The sequence below is a fragment of the Argentina anserina genome, chromosome 4 (assembly GCF_933775445.1).
Source record: "Argentina anserina chromosome 4, drPotAnse1.1, whole genome shotgun sequence".
In the NCBI taxonomy this organism is placed as follows: domain Eukaryota; kingdom Viridiplantae; phylum Streptophyta; class Magnoliopsida; order Rosales; family Rosaceae; genus Argentina; species Argentina anserina.
Genome location: NC_065875.1, coordinates 531,996 through 556,895, shown reverse-complemented (window position 1 = coordinate 556,895; position 24,900 = coordinate 531,996). Strand labels below are relative to the sequence as shown.

The following is a 24,900-nucleotide window of genomic DNA, read 5'->3' as shown; positions in this document are numbered from 1 at the left end:
AGGCTGGAGCTATTTGGTTTTAACCTCACACCCACATAGCCGAAATATATTTTTGAGAGTGTTGATCTAAAATGCAAAAGCGAATTAAGGATACCAAAGCAGAATATGGCTTCTACAGTTCTACTGATCACAAAAATAATTACAGATACCAGGTCTTTCGGAGTTTTCGAGGGGAGGATACACGATTTAATTTTACAAATCATTTGTATACTGCTTTGTGTCAGAGGGGAATTGAGACCTTCAGAGATGATAAGCTTAGCAGAGGAGAAAACATATCAAAAGAGCTACTCAAGGCAATTGACGAGTCCGGAGTTTCAATCATAGTCTTCTCTAAACAGTAAAACCTATGCTGCCTCAAGTTTTTTCGGTGAATTCCTCAAGTTGGTGCTTATATGAACTGGTCAAGATACCTGAATGCAGAAAATCTAAAGGACAGGAGGTTAGACCTGTATTTTACAAGGTTATACCTGTATTGACACCAAAGAGGAGCTTTCGGTGACGGGTTTACTACGCTTGATCAATGCAAATACAAGGATAGCATCGACAAATGGAGGGCAGCTCTTAAGGATGCATCATATTTGTCTGGATGGCCTGTCCAGATGTTAGATCAAATGGTATAACTCAATTGCAAGAGACACAGTCACACTTTTGTTTGATATCTTAAGTGACTCAACTTTGACAGTGGGTAGTGTTGACTAAGTAGTCAATTTTATAAAGAAAAGGTCGCAGAGAAAGAAATAAGTTCTCATAGTTCTTGATGACGTGAGTCAATCTAGCCACTACAGAATTTAGTTCCATCCCCTGATTGTTTTGGGATAGGCAGTAGAATTCTCATAACAACAAGAGATAAACGTTTGCTAACTGCTCATCAAGCTGATGAAGTATACGAGGTTAAGATGTTAGATTTTGGTCAAGCTCTGCAGTTGTTTAGCTTGAATGCATTCAAACGAAATCATCCTCTAAACAATTACTTGAAACTTGCAGAATGCATTGTACGTTATGCCCAGGGCCTTCCATTAGCTTTGATTGTTTTAAGCTCTCACAATTTGGGTAGAAGCCGAGATGAGTGGGAAGCTATACTAGATGGTTGTAGAGAGAAGATTCCCACATAGAGATTATGAATGTTCTCAAAATAAGTTATGATGCCTTAGGTGTAGACTTGAAAGGATATTTTCTTGATATTGCTTGTTTCTTTAAGGGCACGTATGTGGATAATGTGAAGCCAATACTAGAAGCTTGCTATGACCTCAAATCAGTGACTGGTATTGCGCAACTGCAACAAAAGGCCTTAATAAGAATTGATTATGAGACTTTCAAGGGCGGTAGGATTTGGATGCATGACTTGATATAAGAGATGGGTAAAGCAATAGTGCGTCAAGAGTGAATCTGGTGACTTGATAATAAGCACATATGGTGCTGGTGTTGTATCCTAAGGTTGTTCTAAAATAGCAGCGCCTATTTAAATATGTTTAATTATATCAAATTTTCATTTGCACGTTACAGTTTCAAATCTTTTAAATATGGTCAATAATTTGTCAAACTCACATACAACCATATTTTTGGTGTCAGAATTGCCAACTATCTTATTTCGAGGTGCTGCGGCAGGGTGTGCTGAACTTTGGTTCACACTGTTTCTAAGGATAGAATTGATGCTGTGAGTAGTTACTCGTTCTTCAAGTTTGGCAGTAAACAGATAATCCAGTATTATGAATAGACTCAGATCTTAATAATGTTCCTTTAACGCATGGCAATTTTAAATTATATGTGCTCTTCAAACAGTCTGACTGCCTGTATTACAATGCAATGATCTTGTATGGTGGTTGATGAGGATTTTCAGTCATAAGCAAATGGCTTGAGTTATTTAGGGCTGCTGCAGGATTAAGCTCTCTTATGATTAGTAACAAGTATGTCTACTCATCACTACAGATCCACGAGTATGTATAATCCTCTTATAATCCTTCCGTTTCTCATTGTTTTGTAACTTAAAAGGCTGTATAATTAGGCCTGCTTCTTGCGCGTTTCTCCAAGACTGCATGACGTTTTGGAAGCCGACATTTTTCAGGCATCATTTTATTTTTTTATGGCTGGTATTAGGGATTTACCAGGAGTACCTTTTTATGCACAAAAGAATTTTTCTTGAACAAATGTAAGAGTAGGATAACCAAAGTAAGAGCAGAGTTGCACACACAGGCATCGTTGTTGAAGTCTTCGTATATGTAACTAATATGTCTTTGTAAGTTTGTATGTATTGGCACAGGTATCAGGAGATCAATGCTGGCTAGTTTTCCTCTGAATGACCTGAAGATGAATATATCGAATATAAGATGCAGAGATGATACTAAAGCACTGAACAAATGTTCCTGTTCTGTAATAAGGTTCTCTTGAAATGAGCTTTTTAACTTGATTGCGGTCTGTTACATTCTGAAGTGCAACTCATGATAAAGAAACGATCTTTTGTAGGATAAAAATGTCATTTTTGTGCAGACTGATGATAGAAGTGCTGGAACTAGAGGCTAGATACAAGCAAGCATTGCAGTTAGGCAGTTAACTTAGTTGCAACCCCGGGCAACAGACCCATCAATCCCAGATCCATAGCCAAGTGAAGCTTAGACTATGCCGGCATAGCTTTCGACTTGTTCCTTAAAGAAGAAATAAAGGGTGTATTGAATTGAGCGCATGCGCAAAGATCGGGCCTTTCTGTGAAGAAGTTCAGCTGCATTGTTTTTTTTTTCGGTTACAAAGGAACCTAAAAGGCCCAAAACAAAAAAAAACATAAAGACTAAATATTTAAGGAAACTCATGTGCGCCTACATCTAGCAACACTGGCCAGATCGTCCAAGAAAGCATGTGCAACATGTGCAGGGGGGATCGGCAAACTCAATTTGCTCCAACTCATGAGAAATACTCTTTTTGGCCAAGGCATCAGCAACCATGTTACACTCTCTAAAAATATGAGAGAGTTTCACATTCTATAATTTGGAAATCATAGAAGCACAACTAGCAAGCATGGACCCAAGAGGATGCATATAAGTGTTATCCCTTTGCATAAGTTGGATAAAAATAACAGAGTCACACTCAATTTCAACATTTCCACTGTAATGTTTGGCAATGAATTTCAGACAAAAAAATAAGCCTCAAGCTTCAGCATCCAAAATCTCCCAAATCCCCAAGTTCATTTGAAAACCATGAATCCAATGCCCATGCTGATCTCTAATCACCCCTCCAACACCAATTTTCCCAGAGCTAGAAGTTCTGGTGCCATGAATATTCAACTTATACCTCCCATTGCTCTAGCCATAAGCTATGGCAGCTCCAGCTCGCAACCACGGGGGCTCGCCCCACGAGGCCGGGGTTGACTAGGAAAGCATAGTATAACTATAAAAAGAACTCACTTTAGCCTTGCTTAGAGAGCAGCTCCACTCTTCAGCATAATCTCATATGATTTTAGCAGTGTAAACATGCATGGTAAATGAGGTATCAAAAACACACTTGTTTATCCACTTCTATATAAACCAGCAAACAAAGACAAAAATATTGCATCACCAAATGTTATTTTTGATTTTACAATGACAGTGAAGCTGAGCCGCCAACCAGCCATTCCAATCAAGAGAAAAAGAATTAGCAATTGAAATAGGAGGACTCATATGCTAAATAGCCTTTGATCTACAACAGTCTCTAAAAAGGTGAAGGAGACCTTCATCTGCAAAGTTACAAATAAGACATGTAGCACTTATAGTAAACCTTTTTCTAGCTATTTGAACATTAGTTAGAATTTTCTTGTAAATCACAGACCAAAGATAAGTTTTCAGCTTGGAGGACAACTCACATTCCAAACAAATTTCCACAAAGGGTTTTGGGCACCATTTATCTCAAACAAGATAGTTGTAAACAAACTTCACAGAAAAACAGTCATTAGAAGTAGGCCTCCAAATAAGTCGGTTAGCAGCATCATCACAAAAACCAGTTGGAACATTAACATTTAAAGAACAAAATAAGAAGACAACACATAGTTTAAAAGCTGAATATTCCACCCATAATCACACCAGAAGTCACAAACCAGAGCATTATGATCAATATGAGCATAAGAAATAGCACAATCAATAAGAGGTAGAGAACAAACCCACACATCATGCCAGAAATTAATCTTTTTACCATTCCCCACTCTCCACTTAAGATTTTTCCTAAATAAATGAGCACCATGAGAAATACTTCTCCAAACTGAAGAGCACAAAAATCATGATCAATGATGTCCATATCCTTTAAGTATTTCTCCTCAAACATATTAGCCCATAGACCAGTATCCTTTTGCATAAATCTCTAACTGACTCTAGCCAACATGGCTTGATTCATCTCAGAAGTTTTCTTAATACCAAGGCCCCCAATGGACTTAGGTTAACAAACAATATCCCAATTGACTAAGTAAACTTTTTCCTTAGCCTCAATGTCCCCCCATAGGAAATCTCAAATTAACTTATACATCTTTTCACAAAAACTAATGGGAAATCTAGTAGTGTGCATGACATAAATTGGGATGGCAGAAGTAACAGATTGGATCAAAGTGAGTCTACCAGCAAGGCTAAGAGTCTTACTTTTCCAACTAGCTAATCTACCTTGAGCTTTATCAAACAAACCATCATAAGTATGTTTGTTGATTCAAGAATGAACTAGAGGCATACCAAGATACTTTCCCAAGGGGAGCCACAAGTCCTACAAATATCATTAGCAAGCCTTCTATCAGTGTTGGGAGATCAAAATATAAGAGATTTCTCATAACTAACAGCCTAGCCAGACAAAGAGCAGAAGGTATCAAGAATGCCCTTTAAAACAAAAGCTTGTTTAGAGGAAGCCTCAACAAACAACATCAAATCATCTGCAAAAAAGAGATGAGAAATTCTCGGCCCAGATTGAGAAGCTTTAACAGATTTCCAACTCCAGAATCAACAACAGACTTAATTAGGTGAGATAACTTCTCCATGCACAACACAAAAAGGCAGGGAGAGAGAGAGGATCCCCCTGCTTAATTCTTCTTTGAGCCTTAAAAGAGTTAGTGAGTTCACCATTAAAGCAGATTTGAAAACTAGTAGAGGAAACACAGCTCATGATCAATTTGATTAGCATATATGAAGCTTAATTTCACAAAGCACATGCTCAATAAAACTCAAACTAAGTCTATCATAAGCTTTAGATAAGTCCACATTCCAAGCTAAGAAACTGATAATTCCCTTGGACTTCTAGAACTTGAACAACATCTCCTGAGCTATCATGACATTATCTAAAATGTGTCTTCCAGAGACATAACTAACCTGGTTAGGACTTATAATCTTCATCAGAAGAGGCTCAACTTTACCACAATGAGTTTAGAGATGACCTTATAGATGGTGGAACAGAGACTAATTGGCCTGAAATTAACCATGTGTTGAGGACCATCAACTTTGGGAATTAAAAAGATAATGGTATGATTAAGACCATAAGGGATGCAACCAGAAATGAAAGCATTGCAAACAATGGAGTAAATATCACCAGAATACAACTGCCAATGATGCTGATCAAAGCTTGCAGGAAACCCATCATAGCCAAGGGCCTTAAGAGGACCAATAGAGAAGAGAGCATCATTCACAACCAATAGAGAAATAGGATTAGAAAGTGGATTAAACCACATAGCTTGAACCGAAAAGGACAAGCAGCACGGTTGACAAAATTATTAGACCTCAACTGTAACAGAATGGGACAATGATCAGATCTAGTTTTAGGAAGATGTTGAACAAAAGCTTCACTAAAAACAGCTCTCCAAGAAACATTACAAAAAGCTATGTCAAGTCTTTCTTTAATTCTATTGTTACTCCAAGTAAACTGAGAACCAATGAACCCCATATCCACCATAACATTTCTATTGATCCAATCTCTCAAGCCACCAAATCTACCAGTTACAGAGCCACTACTTTTATCAGCACAAGAAACAAGCTCATTGAAATCACCTTTCAGAATCCAATGAACATCATGAGTGGCAATAAGTTGATCCAAGTACACCCAAAGAGAAGCTCGAGAGGTATGATTAAGACTAGCATAAATCACTGTAAGCATCCATTTAGGTTTACTAGGGAGTTGAAAAAACATTGTAATAGACTGAAAATTATCGTAAACAAAATCAATATGCACATTGTTTTTATTCCACACTAGCCAAAGCCCACCAGAAAAACCTCTAGCTTCAACCACTCTGTAATCCGTGAAATCAGTTTTTTCTAAAGCAAACCAAGATTTATTGAAAGAAACTCTAGGCTCACAAATAGCCACAATATCAATCGAATGAATTTTCACAAGATCAACAATAGCTAATATAAAATTCTCACTTCCTGCACCTCTATCATTCCAAAATAAAGACTTAATCATTAGAAAAACAACAAGAATGAGGGAGGAAACCCCAATTAAGTATCAATCATATATTCCCCAGAAGGAGAAGATAGATCTATCATCACAATTGAGTTTGTCATTTTCAGCAAAAACATCTTCAATAAAGGAGTCAAATTCGCTTTTGAGATGGGTCTAGAGGAATTTGTGTTTATTAGAAATTTTGTGATTAAGTTATATGCTGAATGTGGGGGCTTAGGTTATGCTTTGAACGTGTTTGATGAAATGCTTGAGGACACTGTCGTGGACTAGTTTGACTTGTGGTCATGCCGGTAGGAAGAACACGCCAAAAGGAGGTTGTTTCTTTGTTATTCTGAGACCAAATCTGATGCGAGAACCGAATTGGTAAAGGATGAAAACTAAAACATCATGACACAACTAAAGAAATGAGAATGATAGAAGAGCTAAGCTCTATATTTCTCAATAGAAATTATAATTATCCAAGTCTACATTCATCATACATAAAGGTTCCTATTTAAAGAGCTAGTCAAACCACTTACTTAATGCTAATACATCATTCTAGAATCTCACTTTCCAATCCCACATTACTCTAAGTTCAGTTTCTCAACCCTAATAAATAGAAATATAAACCAAAGACTAAATTCAAATATCAACTCCTTGAACCCCTAAATATTAATTAGAGTTCTTAGGCCTTTGGTCTTGTACAAAAAGTGAGAAGTATGGTAAATTCACGTGTTGATATGTATATGACATGTGCTCATATGAAAAAGGAAAAAGTGAAAGATGCACCAAGTATTGTCGACCACCTCAAGCACTAACTATTGTCTGAGGTTGCTGAGTTTGGTTAGTCAACAAAGCGTACAGAAACAAACAATTTGACCTCTATGGTCATTGAAGCAGCTTCTTCCTTCAAATCATACACCTATGATTTAAGTTACCAAGTATTGAAAATGTTGGGGATACAGAAAAAATAATAATAGAGTACGAAAAGCATTCTGACCATAGAGAGGGTAATTTTCTCAAAGCCATTCATCTGTGTCCAGAATGGACTACCAATCGTGACCTAGTAGCACAATCACTCACCTTTGTCAAGGCTATTCTTACTCTTACACCATGACATTCTGAATTGTACATAGTATATAATATATGATGAAGAAGCATAGAGCTGATTATTCATGTCCATGTCTTCTCTTTTTGGTATGATTATGATTTATTTTTTTGCTTAGAAACTCGACTTGTTTGTTCGAACAAGAACAAACAATGGATCAATTGTTACTCTAGTGGTAGATGGTGGCTTTCTCGAAGATGTGTTTATGAGCTTGGAGGAACATGTGTTTATTGGGAATGTTCTTTGATTCATTTCTATGCAGAATGGGGGGACTTGAATTGTGCCTGCAAGGTGTTTGATAAAACGCTTACGAGTGACACTGTAAGAAGGATGTTGTATTGACTATTGAGGTGAGATAAGTGTGGGGTTACATTGGAGAATAATATGCTCCATGGCGGGCCTACTGATGCTGCAAAAGAAAGGAAAATGATCATAGGGTTCTCATTTAGTCATTTTCCACCTCACTTTCCCATTTAGAGCTGGGATCTCAGTACTCAATCTTTGATACAAAAGAACTCAAGGAAGGCAGATCAGTAGGATCGATGATGGAGAGTAATGGTGTCAAACTGCTTGTAGCCGTCTTTTGTTTTGATCCTCAATTGATTCCATTGTTGTAGTAGAACTTTGGTTGCCCGTGTCAGCTGGCCAGTATATTTAAATCAAGATAGTTCATGGTTCCATACAAATTGGTTCATATGATCGTTTGGGTTCATTTCTCAGTTTTCACTCATTCACTGTGTTTCACTTCGTCGCTAGCCAGTTGATTAATATGGAGCATTTTGGTTGCTTTTCCATTTCAAGCAGGGAGTATAGACATTGCCGTCTGCAAGGCTACATATTCTTGCAATGTGGGTTGCAGGGTGTCACAAGATCAGAACCAGGTATAACAATCTTGAAGAGTTGAAGTTACCAAAGTATAATCACTTAAAAGGCAATCAGAGGGTGATTTTTTTCAAAGGGCATACAACTCAGTCCAGAATGGAGCACAATCACTCATCTCTGTCATGGCTATTCTTGCTCTTACACACTGAAACTCTGGATTGTAAAATTAAATAGTAGTTTTGAGCAATGTTTTAAAAAACTCGCCTCAAGGCTCGCTGAGGCTTAAAAAGCTTAAAGCTACTTACATAACGTCTCTGTTTTTCGGTCTGGACACCGAGACTCGCCTTTTATGCCATATGTTACGTTTTTTACGCATTTTACCACGCTTTAGAAAATAATTTTTTAAGTATCTTTTTATATTTATTTATATAATGTGTTTAATTTAATGAAAACTATCTAAAACGTTTGGATTATGAATTTCATATATCTAAATGCAATAAATTGGTAAGTTCTTATATATATTTATTCTTTTTGTATGTGTATAATTATATATTTACACATTTAACTACTAATTTTTTATAACATAAGGCTTACGCCTTATGCGTCTCAAGTTCTAAGACTCAAGGCTCTCAAAAAAACGCCTTATGGTACGTCTTCGCTTTTTAAAACATTGGTTTTGAGCGGAACCTATATTTATGTCATGCCATCTCGTACATTTGCATCATGCTGTACTGAAACATCACCTGTAAATGCCCGGAAGATGAATGTTTATTGGGAACTCTTTGATTTCATTTCTGTGCAAAATGTGGGGACTTGGAATATGCCCGGAAGGGGTTTGATTGAATGCGTGAGAAAAACAGTGTCATGGGCTAGTTTGATGTGTGGTTATGGTAGGAGGAATGTGCCAGGACTAAACCCAATTGGGCAATCATATATGGTGTGTGCCTGCATTGGTAAATAAGGTGAATTCATATGTATATGATATGGGGACCTACTGATGCTGGCAGGTGAGAAGTTGCAACGTGCAAAGAAAGGAAAGCAATCATAGTCATAGTGCTTCTCTTTTAGTCATTTTCAACCTCACATTCACATTGCAGCAGGCACACAAAAACTTCCTTCTTAGGAAATAGGATCTCAGTCTTTGAGCCAAACACTCGGTTCAAAGCACAGGAAGCAGGATATGGCTCCTCTGTCCTCTGAAGCAGCAGCCAGTACTTCATCTTCTTTTCTCCCACCTTCTAAGGATGACTCACATCATTATACATACGAGGTCTTCCTGAGTTTTCGAGGCGAGGATACACGCTCTAATTTTACAGATCATTTGCAGTCCGCTTTGTGTGAAAAGGGAATTGAGATCTTCATTGATGATGAGCTCAGAAGAGGAGAAGAAATATCATCAGCTCTTGTCAAAGCAATCGAGGAATCTAGAGTTTCAATCATCGTCTTCTCTCAAAACTATGCTTCGTCAAGGTGGTGCTTAGATGAGCTGGTCAAGATACTAGAATGCAGAAGATTCAAAGGACAAGAGGTTAGACCTGTATTTTACAAGGTTGATCCCTCAGACGTACGACACCAGAGGGGTGCTTTCGGTGAGGCATATGCGACGCTTGATCAATGCAAAAACAAAGTCAAGATGGAGAAATGGAAGGCAGCTCTTACGGAAGCAGCAGATTTGTCTGGTTGGCCTTTCAAGGATGGCGAGTATGTCTTCTTTCACCTCTCCACTAGCTAGTTACATATATTTTTAGAGTATTTGATTTAGCATATATTATGCCTTTTATATTCATAGGTACGAGGCTAAGTTTATCAAGAAGATTGTTGGGGAGTTGTCCACCCGAGTAGTGAATGCTTCATGTGAGTTGCATGTTGCTGATCATCCCATAGGATTAGAGTCTTGTAGACAAGACATATGCCGACTTTTACATGATACGGAAAACGTTGTTCATATGGTTGGCATATGGGGGCCTGGTGGAATAGGAAAGAGCACGGTTGCCAAAGATGTGTTCAATTCAATTCGCCATGAGTTTGAGGGTAGCTGTTTCTTGGCAGATGTCAGATCAAATGTCCTAGCCCAACTACAAGAGAGACTTTTGGTTGATATTTTGAGAGACTTGAATTGGAAAGTGTGTAGTGTCGAGGAAGGAGTCAGTTTTATAAAGACTAGAATGCGACACAAAAAAGTTCTCTTAATCCTTGATGACGTGAGTGATTCTAGCCAATTACAGAATTTAGTACCATGCCCTGATTGTTTTGGGCCGGGAAGTAGAATTCTCATAACAACAAGAGATAAACGTTGGCTAATTGCTCATGAAGTTGATTGTGTATACGAGGTCAAGATGTTAGATGATTGTCATGCTTTGGAGTTATTTAGCTTGCATGCACTCAAAACAAATAGACCTCCAAGCGATTATCTGGAACTTGCACAGCATGTTATACGCTATGCCAAAGGCCTTCCATTAGCTTTAATAGTCTTGGGCTCTCATTTATTTCGCAGAAGCATAGAGGAGTGGAAAGCTACAATAGGTAGTTGTAAAGGAGGTCCTCAGGCAATTATACAAGACGTTCTCAAGATAAGTTATGATGCTCTAGGAGCAGATCTAAAAGAACTATTTCTTGATATGGTTTGCTTCTTTAAAGGCAAGAAGCTAGACGATGTGAAACCAATACTGGAAGCTTTCTATGACTACAAAACAATGATGATTGGTATTGCAGCTCTCCAAGAAAAAGCCTTGATAACAATTGACAGAGATGAGATATGGATGCATGACTTGATAGAAGAAATGGGTAAAAACATTGTGTACCAAGAGTCACCTGATGAACCCGGGGAGCGCAGCAGAGTGTGGAGCGAAGAAGATGCTGACGATATTCTAACAAATAATACAGTAAGCATATTAATGATGTTTTTTATCGATTTTATGTTGAAGATAATTCTTACTTAAACCTTGTAGAAAACTATTATGAAATAGTACTTTAGCGTCTTACTGAATTTGCAAATAAATGTCTAGGTTAATATAAATACTTTCTTTTCTTGTAGGGAACGTATAAAGTTAGAGGCATCCAAGTGCCGTGGCGAACATCTAAAATACCATTGATTGCTGAAAGTCTCTCAAATATGAAGAATCTTAGATATATTTCTATGAGTGATCACCTGGAATATGAGTGTTTTTCGGGAGAAATTGATTATCTCTCCAACCAGCTGAGGTGGCTTAATTGGCCTAGATGTCCGTTGCAATCTTTTCCATCAAGTTATCATGCAAACAAACTTTCAAAACTCAACATTCCTTACAGCCGCATCACACGACTATGGGAGGGGCGCAAGGTACTCTAATCTAATAGTCTATTGTTTATCAAAGACAATTTTTTGTTATCAGAATATTTATGACTATGCTAAATTTCTGCCTCCACAAGATTGATGGTTTCCTTTTCCTTTTGCCATACATAAATTTTCAAGGTTAATGTGTATGAATTTGAGAGGTTGTGAATCGCTGACAGAACTACCAGACTTCAGTGGAATCCCCAACTTGAAGGAGTTGGATCTCTCTGACTGTAAGAGTTTAATTAAGGTTCCTGATTCCCTTGGATTGCTTGATAAGCTTGTTAGTTTGAAAATGGACCACTGCTCTAACCTTATTATGTTTCCAAGAAAAATCAATTTGAAATCTATAGAAACTATTTCTATTAGCTATTGCAAGCTTGAAGAATTTTCAGAAATTGGGGAAGATATGGGTTCATTGAGAAGTTTGGATCTATCAGGCACTCTTATTAGAAATTTGCATCCGTCCATTACAACACTTATTGGGATAGAAGACTTGATACTAATCGAGTGTCGAAATCTTACAAGTCTGCCGTGTAGTATCAATGAGTTGCGTAATCTGAAGGTTCTTTATGTGGTAAGTTGCTCAAGTCTTTGTGCACTTCCATGTTTTCCTTCAAAGATGGATTCCTTGAGAAAACTTTATCTAGCAGGCAGTGGCATCAGAGAGTTGGATGAGTCAATTGGAAATCTCATTGAGCTTGAATGGTTGTATCTTAGTCATTGCATTAATCTTAGTACTCTACCAAGCAGTATTTATGGATTACAAAATTTAAAGACGCTCTATCTCGTTGAATGCCCAAAACTTGTTAGATTTCCAACAAATACCAACATTTTGAAGGATAATGATGGTGGCTCGCTATCACTTCCGAAGCTAGTTTGGTTGGTTATCAGAGGATGCGGTTTATCAGATTGTGATTTCCTCACAACTCTTGATTGCTGGGAAGCATTGAAGTGCCTTGATCTGTCATTTAACAATTTCGTTACTCTTCCTGCTTGCTTCACCAAATTCGTCAACTTGCTGACACTTTACTTGGGGGGTTGCAAGAGACTCCGAGAACTCCCAGAGCTTCCACCAAAGCTTGAGCTATTCATAAGGGGGTGTGAATCACTGGAGATAGAGAGGGTGTCGCCGTTGTCACGGCAGCTGTCACAACTTTCTTTGTCTTCTGAACCTCTGGAACAACACCACACCCCAGAAGAACCATCAACAGTGATTCCTGCAGATGACGACTTGTGAATTACACAAAACACAGGCCTCACTACACATTGTTTGCAATGAAGCCTCAAACAATGGTCTGGGCCAACTCTATAGCTAATGTGAGTGTTCTCTCTCTTTCTCCGCTTTTACTGTATGAATTCATAATGGAAGTTGGAATAGATGGATTAAAGGATTTTTGCACTTTAAATAAAATCAAAGAGAATGTCATAGTTTGAGAAAACAAGATTGATTAATACTTCATGTTACTGTTGTAGTTTGATTTTACTCATTTTAGGAGGTAGAGGAGCAGCTGCAAGGCAAGGTCTCAACAAATTGTTTTTTCTGATATGGAGATTGGTGGTGAATCTTTTGGTTGGCCTGTAATTGGCCATTTATTGTGAGGTTATTCCCAAAACAGTAGACAAATTCCAAGCCTGCGCAAATGCAAGAAAATTATTCCTCTCTGCTTTTCTATCATTTACTTGGGAGTTCTCTCAAAATGCCAACTAATGGCTACCAGTAACTAAAACTTACCTCTCTACTGTCTGCAAACTCCTCAGATAAAAACACTTCCATGATATGATAGTCGGCATAATCATGGCTATTAGTAGCATGGTGCTTTGGATCTCGTAGACATAAAAAAAATGTTTGTAGTACGTTGCCCTCAATTGATTCCATTGTTTTAGGAGTTTAATGGTGGTAATAATTAACAAGCTAGGATATGCAAATTAGTTCTTACGGCTTGGTTCATATGATCCCTTATAAATTAACGTTTATATTCTGGTTCTTTTTCTTTGTTTTCATTTTGTTACAAAGTTGCTAGGCGATTGATACCATGCACTTTATTTGTCTTTCCAATTTGCAGTGGGGACTGTACCTTCTCCACTTGAAAAGGTTACAGACTCTGGCAAAAGTAGCTACATGCTGATTGCTGATCTTAGTTTACTGGAGTCAACAACCAATGAGCTACAAACAAAGGTATTTGCTATTCTCCTCTAAATGTACTCTTTTCTATGCTCTTTCCCAATTAATTCTAGGCTTAGGTTCTGATATGTCATAGTTTACAATTTTCTTGAAACGTTTTATGTTTAAAAGGGCATGATGTTGCATTGTCCAAATGGTTCATGGATTAAGCACATAGTATATAAAATGCATCACTTCAAGAAAACTTTTCCTAGTATACATGCATGCCACAAGCACACTAAATGACTCCTATACATTGAGCCATTGAGGTCTCTCGTATATCAACTTTTGTCATTATCTTAAATATATGGAGGCTGCTTCTTAGAAGCCAATCTGTAGGATTAGTAGAAAACTTGTGTATTCTGTTCACATCTAGAAAATACAAGAATATATGTCTATTTGAACCAGTCAAAGAATTTAACAAACATCTCACGACAGAAAATAACAAACATTATTTAAGACTAGCTTGGATTAACTTAAAGGCCTTTCCTGATCTGCTTTATTTTATTGTGAACAGATAAAAATAGAATCAACAGTCATGGTGCTGCCGAGATTGGCCACATGCTGATGAGGAATAATGGCATTCAGTTAAGTTACAATCAGTGATCTGGCTGAATTTGAGACGACTGCAATGAGCTAGAAGTAAAGGTACTCTATGTGGCATTTCCCTTGGTTATATATACTTATCCTAGTACCTGTATGATCTTATTGTTTACAAGTTATTGAAACATATTACGTTTAAGACAAAGTGTTGCATTGTACACACGGTCATTGTTTTCAAGCAGATCAAATATGAAACTATCAGTTTTAAGTAAAAGCTTCCTGGGCTCATTTACATGTCAGAGCCAGATTAACTTGTCCTTCCGTAGATTACAACTTCTAAACTCAAAAAATAAAAATAAAATTGGCCAATGATTTGATTGGTTGATATACATCATTTTTCGGGTATCAGCTAGGACTTGTAGTCTGGCCTTGGCTAAATTCCACTTCATGGTGATGTGGCAGGCACTTGCAGACCTTCATGAGGAAGTAACAGTCGGTTTTCTTTGTTTACAAGGATGGAGTTGAGGCTGTGAGTACTCCTCTTGGAATTCGCATATGTTGTGTGGTTAATAGACTCATGCAAGCAAGTTAGTGCTGTGTATTTTTTCTATTTCAAAGGTATGATCTCTGGTCAAGTAATTTGAATTCAACATGATTAGCTCTTGACAGTTTCGGTACATTGTTCCTTGGCTTATGAGTTATGTAGTTGGAAAGTTATGAACAAAAAAGAAGTGGTAGACCTTGACGGTGGCAAAACAAAGCAGGCAATGAGCGGTGCATAAAGGGAGGACTCAAAGTTCATTGCCTGCTCTGTTTCACCACTGTCAAGGTATACTAGTTAATATTCTGTTCTAATTTTTGTCCAACAACCTTAGTATCAAATTATCATATGATCCGTATGAAAGCTCAGTACTTCTAGCATATTAAAAAGGTGATTATAATTTACAGTTTGAATAACACTGATTACATGTCTTATCCATAGCAGTGGCATGATGCTAGTGCATCCCGATTCAAAGTTCCAAATTAATCATGCTGATATGAGTGATATCTGAGGCTAATTGAGTTCTAAAACTGCAAGAATTAACTTTAAATCATGTAATAATATATGCCTGAATCTTCCTCTTTCCCTTGCTTTTGTAACACACTCTCACAGGAAGGAAGATTTAATAAGACTATAACTACTTCATCACAGCTTGTGTTCATGTGTTGTATGCTGAGGTTGTTTCGAAATAGCAGTGATTATGAAGATTACCTTAGTGAAATCACTAGATACGTGCAGACATTAGATTATTTTGTAGTGTCTACTGATTCTTCCAACGAGATTATGAGGTAGTGAAAGGGATTGAAATACCTCAATTTGATTACCAATATATTGTTATCTTAAGTATCACAGTTGTACATGTAGAAATATGGATTCATATCTGCGTATATGGTGGTAGCTTTGTTTTGCATATTATGCTAGCCAAACTAAAACTTAGCCTGTGTTTCAACTGGTATCCTTGTGGCATTATTAAGTTATAGGCGTTATTTTCGTTATGTGCAAGACTTTGTAGGACATCAAGCCCATCTCGGAGATATACAGATTATGGAGGTACTTGAAACATTTGAAACTCAAGCAGCAAATGAAGATGGCAGTGCGTTTTAGCAATCTGCTTGCATTCTACAGACTAGATTTGGAGACCCACGAAATATCCGACCAGTTTTTAGAAATGGTCCATGGATTTAGAAGATGGTAGTCACTTTCCGCTAAATGTTCCTAGACTGGCCACAGCATATCAGTTTTATTCTAAAACTCTAAAATATTTGTAAATAATAAATTGATCTAACCAATAACATGTCTTTTCTACGATGTGTCACCAGGGTTAACTTCTGAATATAACTATCTTGAAGATTAAGTTACCAACTACGAAGTATAGAAAATGCTGAGGATATGGAAAAATATAGAGTACGAAAAGCATTCGACCATAGAGAGGGTAATTTTCTCAAACGCATTCATCTCTGTCCGGAATGGAGTACCAATCGTGACCTAGCACAATCACTCATCTCTGTCAAGGCTATTCTTACTCTCATGACATTCTGAATTGTAAGTGGTAGTTTTGAGCGGAACGAATACAGCCTGACACCAATATAATATGTGATGAAGAAGCTTAGAGCGGATTATTCATGTCCATGTCTTCTCTGTGTGGTATGTTTGTGCTAAGAAACTCTGGGTATCACTGTTTCTGTATCATTTCCTAGTTTGGGTAGCTCTAAATCAAAACCAGTCATCTACTGCTACATTGTCATTGTACCAACTTAAAGGTTAGAAATGTCATTTTGGGGGAATGCCCAATCATAAGACGGTGCTTTGCCTCAGCCACAGACCCTCTGATGTCACCACATGACCACAAAGCCTCGACTTGTTTGTTCGAACAAGAACAACAAACAATGGGTCAATTGTTACTCTAGTGCTAGATGGTGGCTTTCTCGAAGATGAGCTTGGAGAAACTTGTGTTTATTGGGAATGTTCTTTGATTCATTTCTCTGCCGAATGGGGGGACTTGGATTGTGCCTGCAAGGTGTTTGATGAAATGCTTACGAGAGACACTGTAGAGTTGAAGGGCAATACAACTGTGGGGTTCCATTGGAGAATAATATGCTCATGGTGTTCTCTCAAGCCTATGCTTCCTCAAGGTGGTGTTTGGATGAACTGGTCAAGATTCTTGAATGCAGAGTTAGAACGGTTTTCTACAAGGTGGAACCTTCAGATGTTCGACACCAAACAGGTGCTTTCGGTGAGGGATTTGCCGCGCTTGATCAATGCAAATACAAGGACAACATGCAGAAATGGAAATTGATTGCGCGATTCTCTCATGGTTGGATTTTGGATTTGGTTTGTTGAAGATATTTGACATGGGATGATTACTTTATGGCAATTGCCTTTTTGTCAGCTGAAAGATCCAAAGATCCCAACAGGCAGGTCATAATCTTTGTTCTTTCTTTCCTTTTATATATTGTGAAACACCATAAATTACTTCAAATCTAAGATATAGAAATGACATTAATTTAGTTGTGTGTAGGTTGGAGCATGCTTGGTGGTGAGTCAAAGTGGTATAATTCTAGGTGAGGATAAGATTGTTTCGCAGGAACTATTAATGGAATGGAAACATTGATGTTTGTTCATGTTGTTCTTTTTTATGTTATATTGTTTATAGTCTATGGTTCTCCATTGTCTATGAGATGCTTATCGGATTTTTCTCTTGACTTACTCCTAATCTGTTAATCCAGGGATTGGGTACAATGGGTTCCCAAGAGGTTGTTTGGACGACAAGCTTCCTTGGGCAAAGGTTTGTATAGCATGTAATATTTTTGAAGAGAGAAATTGATTTATGAAGCTATGCTTATGAAATAATTAGTTGAGCTGCCCTATCTTCTCAGCTATCCAGAACTGGGGATCCTTTGGAGACAAAATATCCTAAGTATGAGCTATCTTGAACTCCACTCTTAGAGTTTTTGGTGTGCTACTTAAGTAAGATTAGGGTCTTGAAGTCATTTTGATGTTAAGATCTACCATTTGCCTTCTTTCTACTACCATCACATAATATGGTTCAAAATTTTGAATTCAATTCCACTTTCTGCTTCTTTTATACTATATTTCCTTTATTCCGGTAGAATTCTTTTGTTTGTTCTCATATTTATTGTAATCGTGTAATGCAGTTATGTCTGTCATGCTGAAGTGAATGCAATCTTAAACACCAATCATGCTTCTGCTGCAGGACAGGTTAGTTCTGGTTACACTTCTCTGTCCCATTCAATGTGATATAGAGTTATTCATAAGCTAGGTAGATTAGTTTCAGTAGAGCCACTCCTGTACCTTGGCGTGGGGACATTTTTGAACTATATAAACTCAAATTGTAATGATGGACGCCTCTTGTATGATTATTGGCAATGTTCCTTTCTTTTACATGCTATTTTTACTGATCAAATACTATTTCTGATAATGTATTAAACTACTAAGCTCTCTGCAACTGAATGTTCTGATGGAATCCTTTTCACCGTCCATGTGTGCCAAGATAATTATTCAGGTTATTCACTATGTTCTCTTTTGGTTATCTTTTACATTTATGCAACATATATAGAGCCACTTGCTCTTGTCATTCCCAGCTAGCTACAACCGTTCACATCCCACTGAAACTGAGTAATACAACCGCACAATTATCTGGAAGAGAAGGTGATGATATATTTTGATCTATAATCGTTCCTATTAAGTTTCATGAGTAGAGAAAAAGGCCAGATGCATTTTGTTTGTTCAAAGTTTAACAGGAAACATGAAACATCATCTTCTTATTTTTTGGGAGTGATAATTTGCCATATTTTAACCTGGTCTTCCTTTCTTTTCTTATGTTCAATATATTTCTTTGTTGCAGTCAGGAGTTGCTGAAGTTGTATATTTTGTGGAGAAGAGATTAAACAATCCAGACATCACATATATTGCTTCTCACAAGTTGCTATCAATGGCTGGTGTGAAAGTATGATTCCTTCATTTTTCAAACCAACTTTGTTTAAACTGTCTTGAGAAAATATACATGGGATTAGGCTCTTTTCAGCTGCACATTTGTGAACTTTGGTAAAGCAGTCCATAACTCCATAATAGACTGGCTAAGTTTGAGCCTCTCAACGGGTTAAAGTACATGTATGTCAAACAGACTGCATCTGTGGGCAAAATTATTCATGCATTCGAGCGAATCTAGTTACTCAAGCTTTCCTTTTAGGTAATTCAACGCCATTATTCAAGAGCAAATACCTTACTTAACAAGCACATCTGCATTTTCTTTCTTCATTGGCAGGTCAGGAAGCATCAACCACAAATGAACCAGATTCTAATCAACTTTGAGCAGCAGTATGTGTTTTCGATGAAACTTGATCTATCAGTTGTATTTTTCCTATCCACAGAACAGTAAACACAGCCTCAGCTCACCGTAACCATTGTAGTGCTTCCTCTAAAGATCTTGTATTAGGTTGATGCCTACGACCTTGTCCTCTGGTCGGATTGTTGAAGTTAAAGTTCTGTATTTGCAGTCGTGACACTTAGAAACCATATTGTGATCTTCTAAAACGTTAAGGGGCCATATTTTCATCATCTGAAAGCACAGTCTTCCCAAATGTTTTTAATTAAAAAAATAATAAAATTGCTCGTTAGTTTGTTTATATGAATAGAGATGCTAAAGTTCATCAGAGTAAACTACTTATACATACCACATTTTCTTTAACTTGCTGAGTTCATGGTTGTTTCGTCTAGTACAAGAGTTGTAACCTTTGTATAAACTGCAAACAATTTCGTACACTTTGGTCTACTTCATCTGCATCAGGCCTTAGGTCGAAGCGCGGCCAGCAATAGCATCCAAACATCTGAATTTTCCCAAAGATAGGTGATTCATCAATTTCCCATTCCAAGTCAAGACCTTAAGTTTTGGGGCCAAATATTTAAGGAACTGTTGCTAGGAGTTTCAACATACCAGCCACAAATATGTCTTCAAGTTTCTCACCTAAAATATATGCTAAATGGGAGGTGTTGAACACATTGACAAAATCTCGATTATTCCCAACGATGAGCTTTCAACGCTGATGCAGGTAGTTTCAATTCCACGAAGTAATTCCTAAATGAACTTGAAGGAACACGAGATCCAATTGAAAACCGTTCATCCTCTATTACAACATCTTTTAACTTCAAGTTAGTGAGATTTAAGGGAAGATTAACCATGTAGTGTTGAACTGTTGATCCATGGTTAAGGGTCTTCAGCATTGCACCTCACGTCATCACAGCACTGTTGATCCCTGTAGTGCTCCCTCGAACAGATGCACACAATTCCCCTTTCATCCTTACGAAACAAGAGCCTGCCTCTCCAAATAATTCAAGGACAACCCTAATAATATTAGCATGCATACTCGAACAACGTCCATCACATAAATTAAAGGAAGCTAAGAATGTGATGTGCAACATGATCCAGAAGATCATCACCAAGTACGTCTGTCTATGCATGCACTTAGTCTCACTACGTACAAGTCTCTACAACCTCCTCCATCACCTTCGCAAGTCGCAACTAGCAATACCCCTTTCTACAATCTTCATATCGATCGCAACGTTGCTACAATCTTCTTCAAATTTCGTAGACGATCTAGAATATAATATTATAACTTCTTTTTTTTCTGATTATTTCCATACAGTTTGACTAGACTGGCATGGGGTATAAGACCAGCTACAAGCCCATTACAATCACAAGCGCAAAGCTTGAATTCTCTTCATCAATCGGTACAGTTTACGATCCAGCTTCAGCCTCCTGGCAACAGCTACAGGATCTTCGTTTTTCACAAAGCAGCATTCCACAATTGACCTGAACAGCTGAAGTCCGGAAACTGAAGTCCCTACTGCAACCACGCTAATACCCTATTCATTTTCAGTCAAGTAAAATCATCAGATTAATAGTGCTCACAAATAGCTATTTAAGGACAAGGAAAACAAACATAGCCCTTTAGCTCATAAGAATAAAAAGAAACAGTAAACCTTACATTTATGTAAATGTCACACTTCAAAAGCCGCGCAACTGCCTGCATTCAATTCATATTGTTAGGACTTAGAAGACATGGTTCGACATATAAACAGCAAATACAATGTAATGCATAATTAGATAATTTCTTCACCTGTGAGTTGCACTTCAACCGGTCCCTGTTTTTATCAAGCTCCTACTCCAGGAAAGAAGAATTCAGGAAAGAAGTTAGCTTTGCACCATCTCAGCAGTATCAACAAAGTTGTAGTTGGGCTTGATAAAAAAACTAATGGCATATCCTCACACCAGCTAATCCAATAAACTATAACACTCTCTGAACCCCTTTATAACAAGGAACTTTAACCAACACATTCAAATAACAATACTGAACTTCAGTGTGCGGCACCTGGCTACACAGTGCTCTGAACTCATAAGATTTTCAGGTGTTTTTTAAAAAAAAAAACAAAGCAAAACTACTACCCACCTTCTAAACAATCTCTGAACCCCCTTTAACTAAAAACTTTAATTACTAAGTTCATTACGGTACTAAACTCAAGTGTTGTGCACCACAGCTCAACATACCCACCTTCTCAATCTCAAATTTGGCACAAAGTCCACGATCATGAAACCCAGTCCTTATGATTTCATATTGCAGGCGTCCATTCAGTATTTCTGCTGCCTGAAACAAACAAAATATGTCCCCAATTAAATTAAAAATCGGATCGGTCCAAAAGAGCACATAATTTCCAATAACTAAGTGGTAAACAAATTGAATCACAGATATGGATTAAAGAACGTCACAAATATATACGTGATGTACAATATACCGTGTAACCAATGTTTATCATGTTGTTGCCTTATAAAATAGTGAATTACGTTGCAATGAAAAAACAATACCTTTCATACAGCTTTAGCAACAACATCAATTCATCAGAACTTGAAAAAAAAAAGCTCATTTGATTTACGAAAGTATAACTAATTTGGGAACCCCATGAGTGCTAATATTACAATTTATAAACACCCAACCAGAAGCACCATCTGTAACGTTTGGAGAAACAATAACCATGGAATAAAGGTTCTGTCATACCTTAGTTGCTGGAATACTAGTTCTAGCCAAAAGTTCAAGAATCGGTGCAGCCTGGTCAACGAGATCTGGATGCATAGTCCTTTTGGTAGTTGATATTGTCAAACAACGATCAACCTGAAAATTTTAGATTTTTCTTTGTGAATTAAACTACACATTATTTGAAATAAGCAACTTATTGATAGAGTTTAAAGTTTGGTTGTTGCATACCGTATTCAATGTGGAAGAAATGCCATAGCCTTCTAAAAACCAATGCACAAACGGCCAAGCTTCTTCCACCTCTTTTTCTGTACAAAACAATGGAAAAGATCATGGTTAGAGTGATTGTTACTTTTAATAGAAAAAATGAATTCACATAAAATTAAGTTCACATGGAAAGTCATACAGATTTTTTTACAGTCTGTGAGACGCGAACTTCTTTTATAATGTGTGTGCGTTCAATGCGTTACATGACATGTATACTATGTAACACTTGAATATAAGCCATTCAATAGTCTACAACCTTTTTCATCTGATATCAGGGATCACTTCTCAGAATGAACTAGTTGTTTGGTTGGAACGGGTAAGAAGCTTGATGAAATATTATGGAAAGCATAAATACAAGTGATTTTCTAAGACACTAAATATAATCTTAAATTCCCCTAAATCACCAAATGCTAAATTGTCAAACAAGTCAATACGGTACCTCGGCCTACTATGATGGCTGAAGAGTAGGAGGTTACTTCAGGCATGCCAAATAAATCCAAGAAAGGGCCACACTTCTCCATTCCAATTGCATCGATATTTGGTTGTTGAAGCTCAATCCCCCCATATTTCTTTGCACGGATGTGGAAGGGTTCTCCTAGCAACTCCTTAATACTAGTTTCTGGATGTTTGCCGTTAATAATGAAGTCAACGACAGCTGTCCTGACCATCACTGGAAATGTTCCAGTTGCAGCAAGATTGTTTTCCTATTCATAAATGAAGCAAACTCAATATATGTAAATCGATATTCTTGCTTAACCTGCAGGCCCTAAGAAGAGAATAATAAATAAATAAATCACCAGGAGTTATACTAACATTAAGAAAAAGATTGCAGTTTGTCCGTGCCGCAATTGCCTGCATGCATATTATGATGAAGAAAAGAAACAAGAAAGAAGAGCTTAAAGTGAGAGACATATGTACAAACATGTAAAGAACATATCTTTACCTCTAGGGAGCAGGCGAGATATTCCCATCGCTTGATAAATGTCTCCTGTATACAATAGCAGAGATATTAGAAGAGGCTAGGTTGGAAAAGTACATGATATCCAGCAATGCAAATGAACGAACTTTGGGTTTAACTCATGGAATAGTTCAGGTGGAATCCAAACTCAGCCTCATATTATTCTTAAGAAATTCCTCACGTTACTTTTTTTGTTTTTTGTTTTTCCTGAGAAGCACATAAATTAATTCATTTTCACTAGAATGCTGTAACCCTTCCATTCAATAAAAACAGAAAGAGCTCTAAGCCTTTCAACAGTTGTGCAAAATTAAAACCCTATGACTAAATGTACAGTGTAGCATCACAATCACATTGCCTTGTTCCAAAATCCTAAGCAATAAGCGCACATTTGTCTCTAGTTCAATTATAAGCAAAACATACAAGGTGAGAAGGTTTCGGTAACAACCTTTGATATCCGATATTCTGAGCAAAGCCCACCTTCTTGATTCCCAATTTTGATGAGAATCATTATCCGATCACCGTTTAGTGTTTCTATTGCCTGAAAATCAAAATATTGTGCACTCAAAATCAGAACATCAGTTTCACTCGAGTAGCATAGGTTTGATATCTATGTGATATCTCAGTTACGAGAAAAGAGAGAAACTGCGGGTGTGTACCATATGCGGCGGAACATGAGTCGTTGTCAAAACTTCAACGAGACGCATAGCCTTGATGAAATAATTCCGGCCCTTACACCTTGCGGTTTTTGAGACCGTCACACAACGCTCAGCCTAAAAGTCACAAATTTGAGATACAAGCAGCAACATGACGCTTAGATTTCAGAAAGGATGAACGATAATTACAGAGAGCGAGGAGGGTTTACTTTGGGCATACCAGATTCAAGTCGCATGCAATGCCATAGTCTTCTAAAGCTGATTCCACCGCCGCCCATGTATCCTGCAGCTTGTTCGCTGCAATTCGCAAAAATTGAAGAAAACAGGACGAATTTATGAAAGAGAGAAGCTTTGTCAGATAGATAGATTAGGTACCGTATTTTTCATGGAAGGAGGAAGAGAAACTGTCGATCTCCATGAGTTGAGGCTTGTTCTTGATGTCTGTTTGTGTTTTGGGTTCTGGTTTCGGGACGCAAGCGACACAATATATAAGGAAAGCAGCGACTGCTAATCGCCCTAATCCTATTAGAGAATGGAAATTAGCTACTCCCGAATCCTACTAGGATCTGAATTTGAAATTTCATTTCATTTCAAGGTGAAGAATTTCAGAGTCCAGAGCTAACGGCTCTCACTGCCACCTCATCGCTCTATCTTCAGTTGAACGACGCCGTTTTGCCTCTTAGGGTACCAATAAAGATACGGAAATTAGTATAATTTGAAATGCTTGGTACAAGTGGAAGAAGAAAGAGGCATATAGTTATTGAGTTCAATCCAAGTTGGTATAATCTCTAGCTGAAAAATTCCCTAACCCTATCAATAATATCTGAATCCCATTTCCTTTGGGTGGTCGGTCATGACATTGATGTAGCGTTTAGCCATGTGTGTGCATCAAATTAAACATACCTTCAAACACCTTTGAAATTGTATCTAAAGAACATATGGAAGGTCTTCAATTGGAAGTATGCCATTAAAATGTACGACGTCAAACGAAGTGCTTGAGCTAAAAAAGGGTAGAGTTGTGGCTGTTGTATGATCCATGTACAAATGAAACCTTCTCGATCAGTTCTCACTGTTGTATGTTGTATCCAATGGCATGCACTCTTGTTAATTTTCCACTCT

The 24,900-nt window shown here is 37.5% G+C and overlaps 3 protein-coding genes across 4 annotated transcripts; 2 read left to right on the top strand and 1 right to left on the bottom strand.

The window, feature by feature from the left end:
* Window positions 1-9,476: 9,476 nt before the first annotated feature.
* Window positions 9,477-11,624, top strand: LOC126790748 (disease resistance protein RUN1-like). The gene is made up of 3 exons (XM_050517092.1): window positions 9,477-9,997; window positions 10,086-11,178; window positions 11,331-11,624. Exons 1-3 carry the CDS (start codon window positions 9,477-9,479, stop codon window positions 11,622-11,624), a joined length of 1,908 nt encoding a protein of 635 aa, XP_050373049.1.
* Window positions 11,625-11,742: 118 nt separating this feature from the next.
* Window positions 11,743-19,474, top strand: LOC126790350 (uncharacterized). Its single transcript, XM_050516553.1, has 12 exons — window positions 11,743-12,929; window positions 13,676-13,788; window positions 14,291-14,421; window positions 14,779-14,934; window positions 15,870-16,048; window positions 16,177-17,275; window positions 17,376-17,418; window positions 17,584-17,642; window positions 17,734-17,774; window positions 18,013-18,076; window positions 18,723-18,824; window positions 19,143-19,474. The coding sequence occupies exons 6-12, from the start codon at window positions 17,225-17,227 to the stop codon at window positions 19,254-19,256; spliced, it is 474 nt and encodes a 157-aa protein (XP_050372510.1). The 5' UTR covers window positions 11,743-12,929; window positions 13,676-13,788; window positions 14,291-14,421; window positions 14,779-14,934; window positions 15,870-16,048; window positions 16,177-17,224; the 3' UTR covers window positions 19,257-19,474.
* Window positions 19,475-20,407: 933 nt separating this feature from the next.
* Window positions 20,408-24,295, bottom strand: LOC126791622 (uncharacterized). 2 transcript variants are annotated; one of them, XM_050518097.1, is made up of 13 exons: window positions 24,157-24,295; window positions 24,002-24,078; window positions 23,785-23,898; window positions 23,574-23,666; window positions 23,114-23,158; window positions 22,984-23,022; window positions 22,610-22,874; window positions 22,135-22,211; window positions 21,928-22,041; window positions 21,427-21,519; window positions 20,995-21,036; window positions 20,863-20,901; window positions 20,408-20,740 (listed from the first exon to the last, which is right to left on the bottom strand). In XM_050518097.1, exons 1-13 carry the CDS (start codon window positions 24,197-24,199, stop codon window positions 20,570-20,572), a joined length of 1,212 nt encoding a protein of 403 aa, XP_050374054.1. In that variant the 5' UTR covers window positions 24,200-24,295; the 3' UTR covers window positions 20,408-20,569. The 2 variants fall into 2 exon arrangements, with proteins under 2 accessions (XP_050374054.1, XP_050374055.1); XM_050518098.1 differs by having other exon boundaries at window positions 20,592-20,740; window positions 20,863-20,897.
* Window positions 24,296-24,900: the final 605 nt, after the last annotated feature.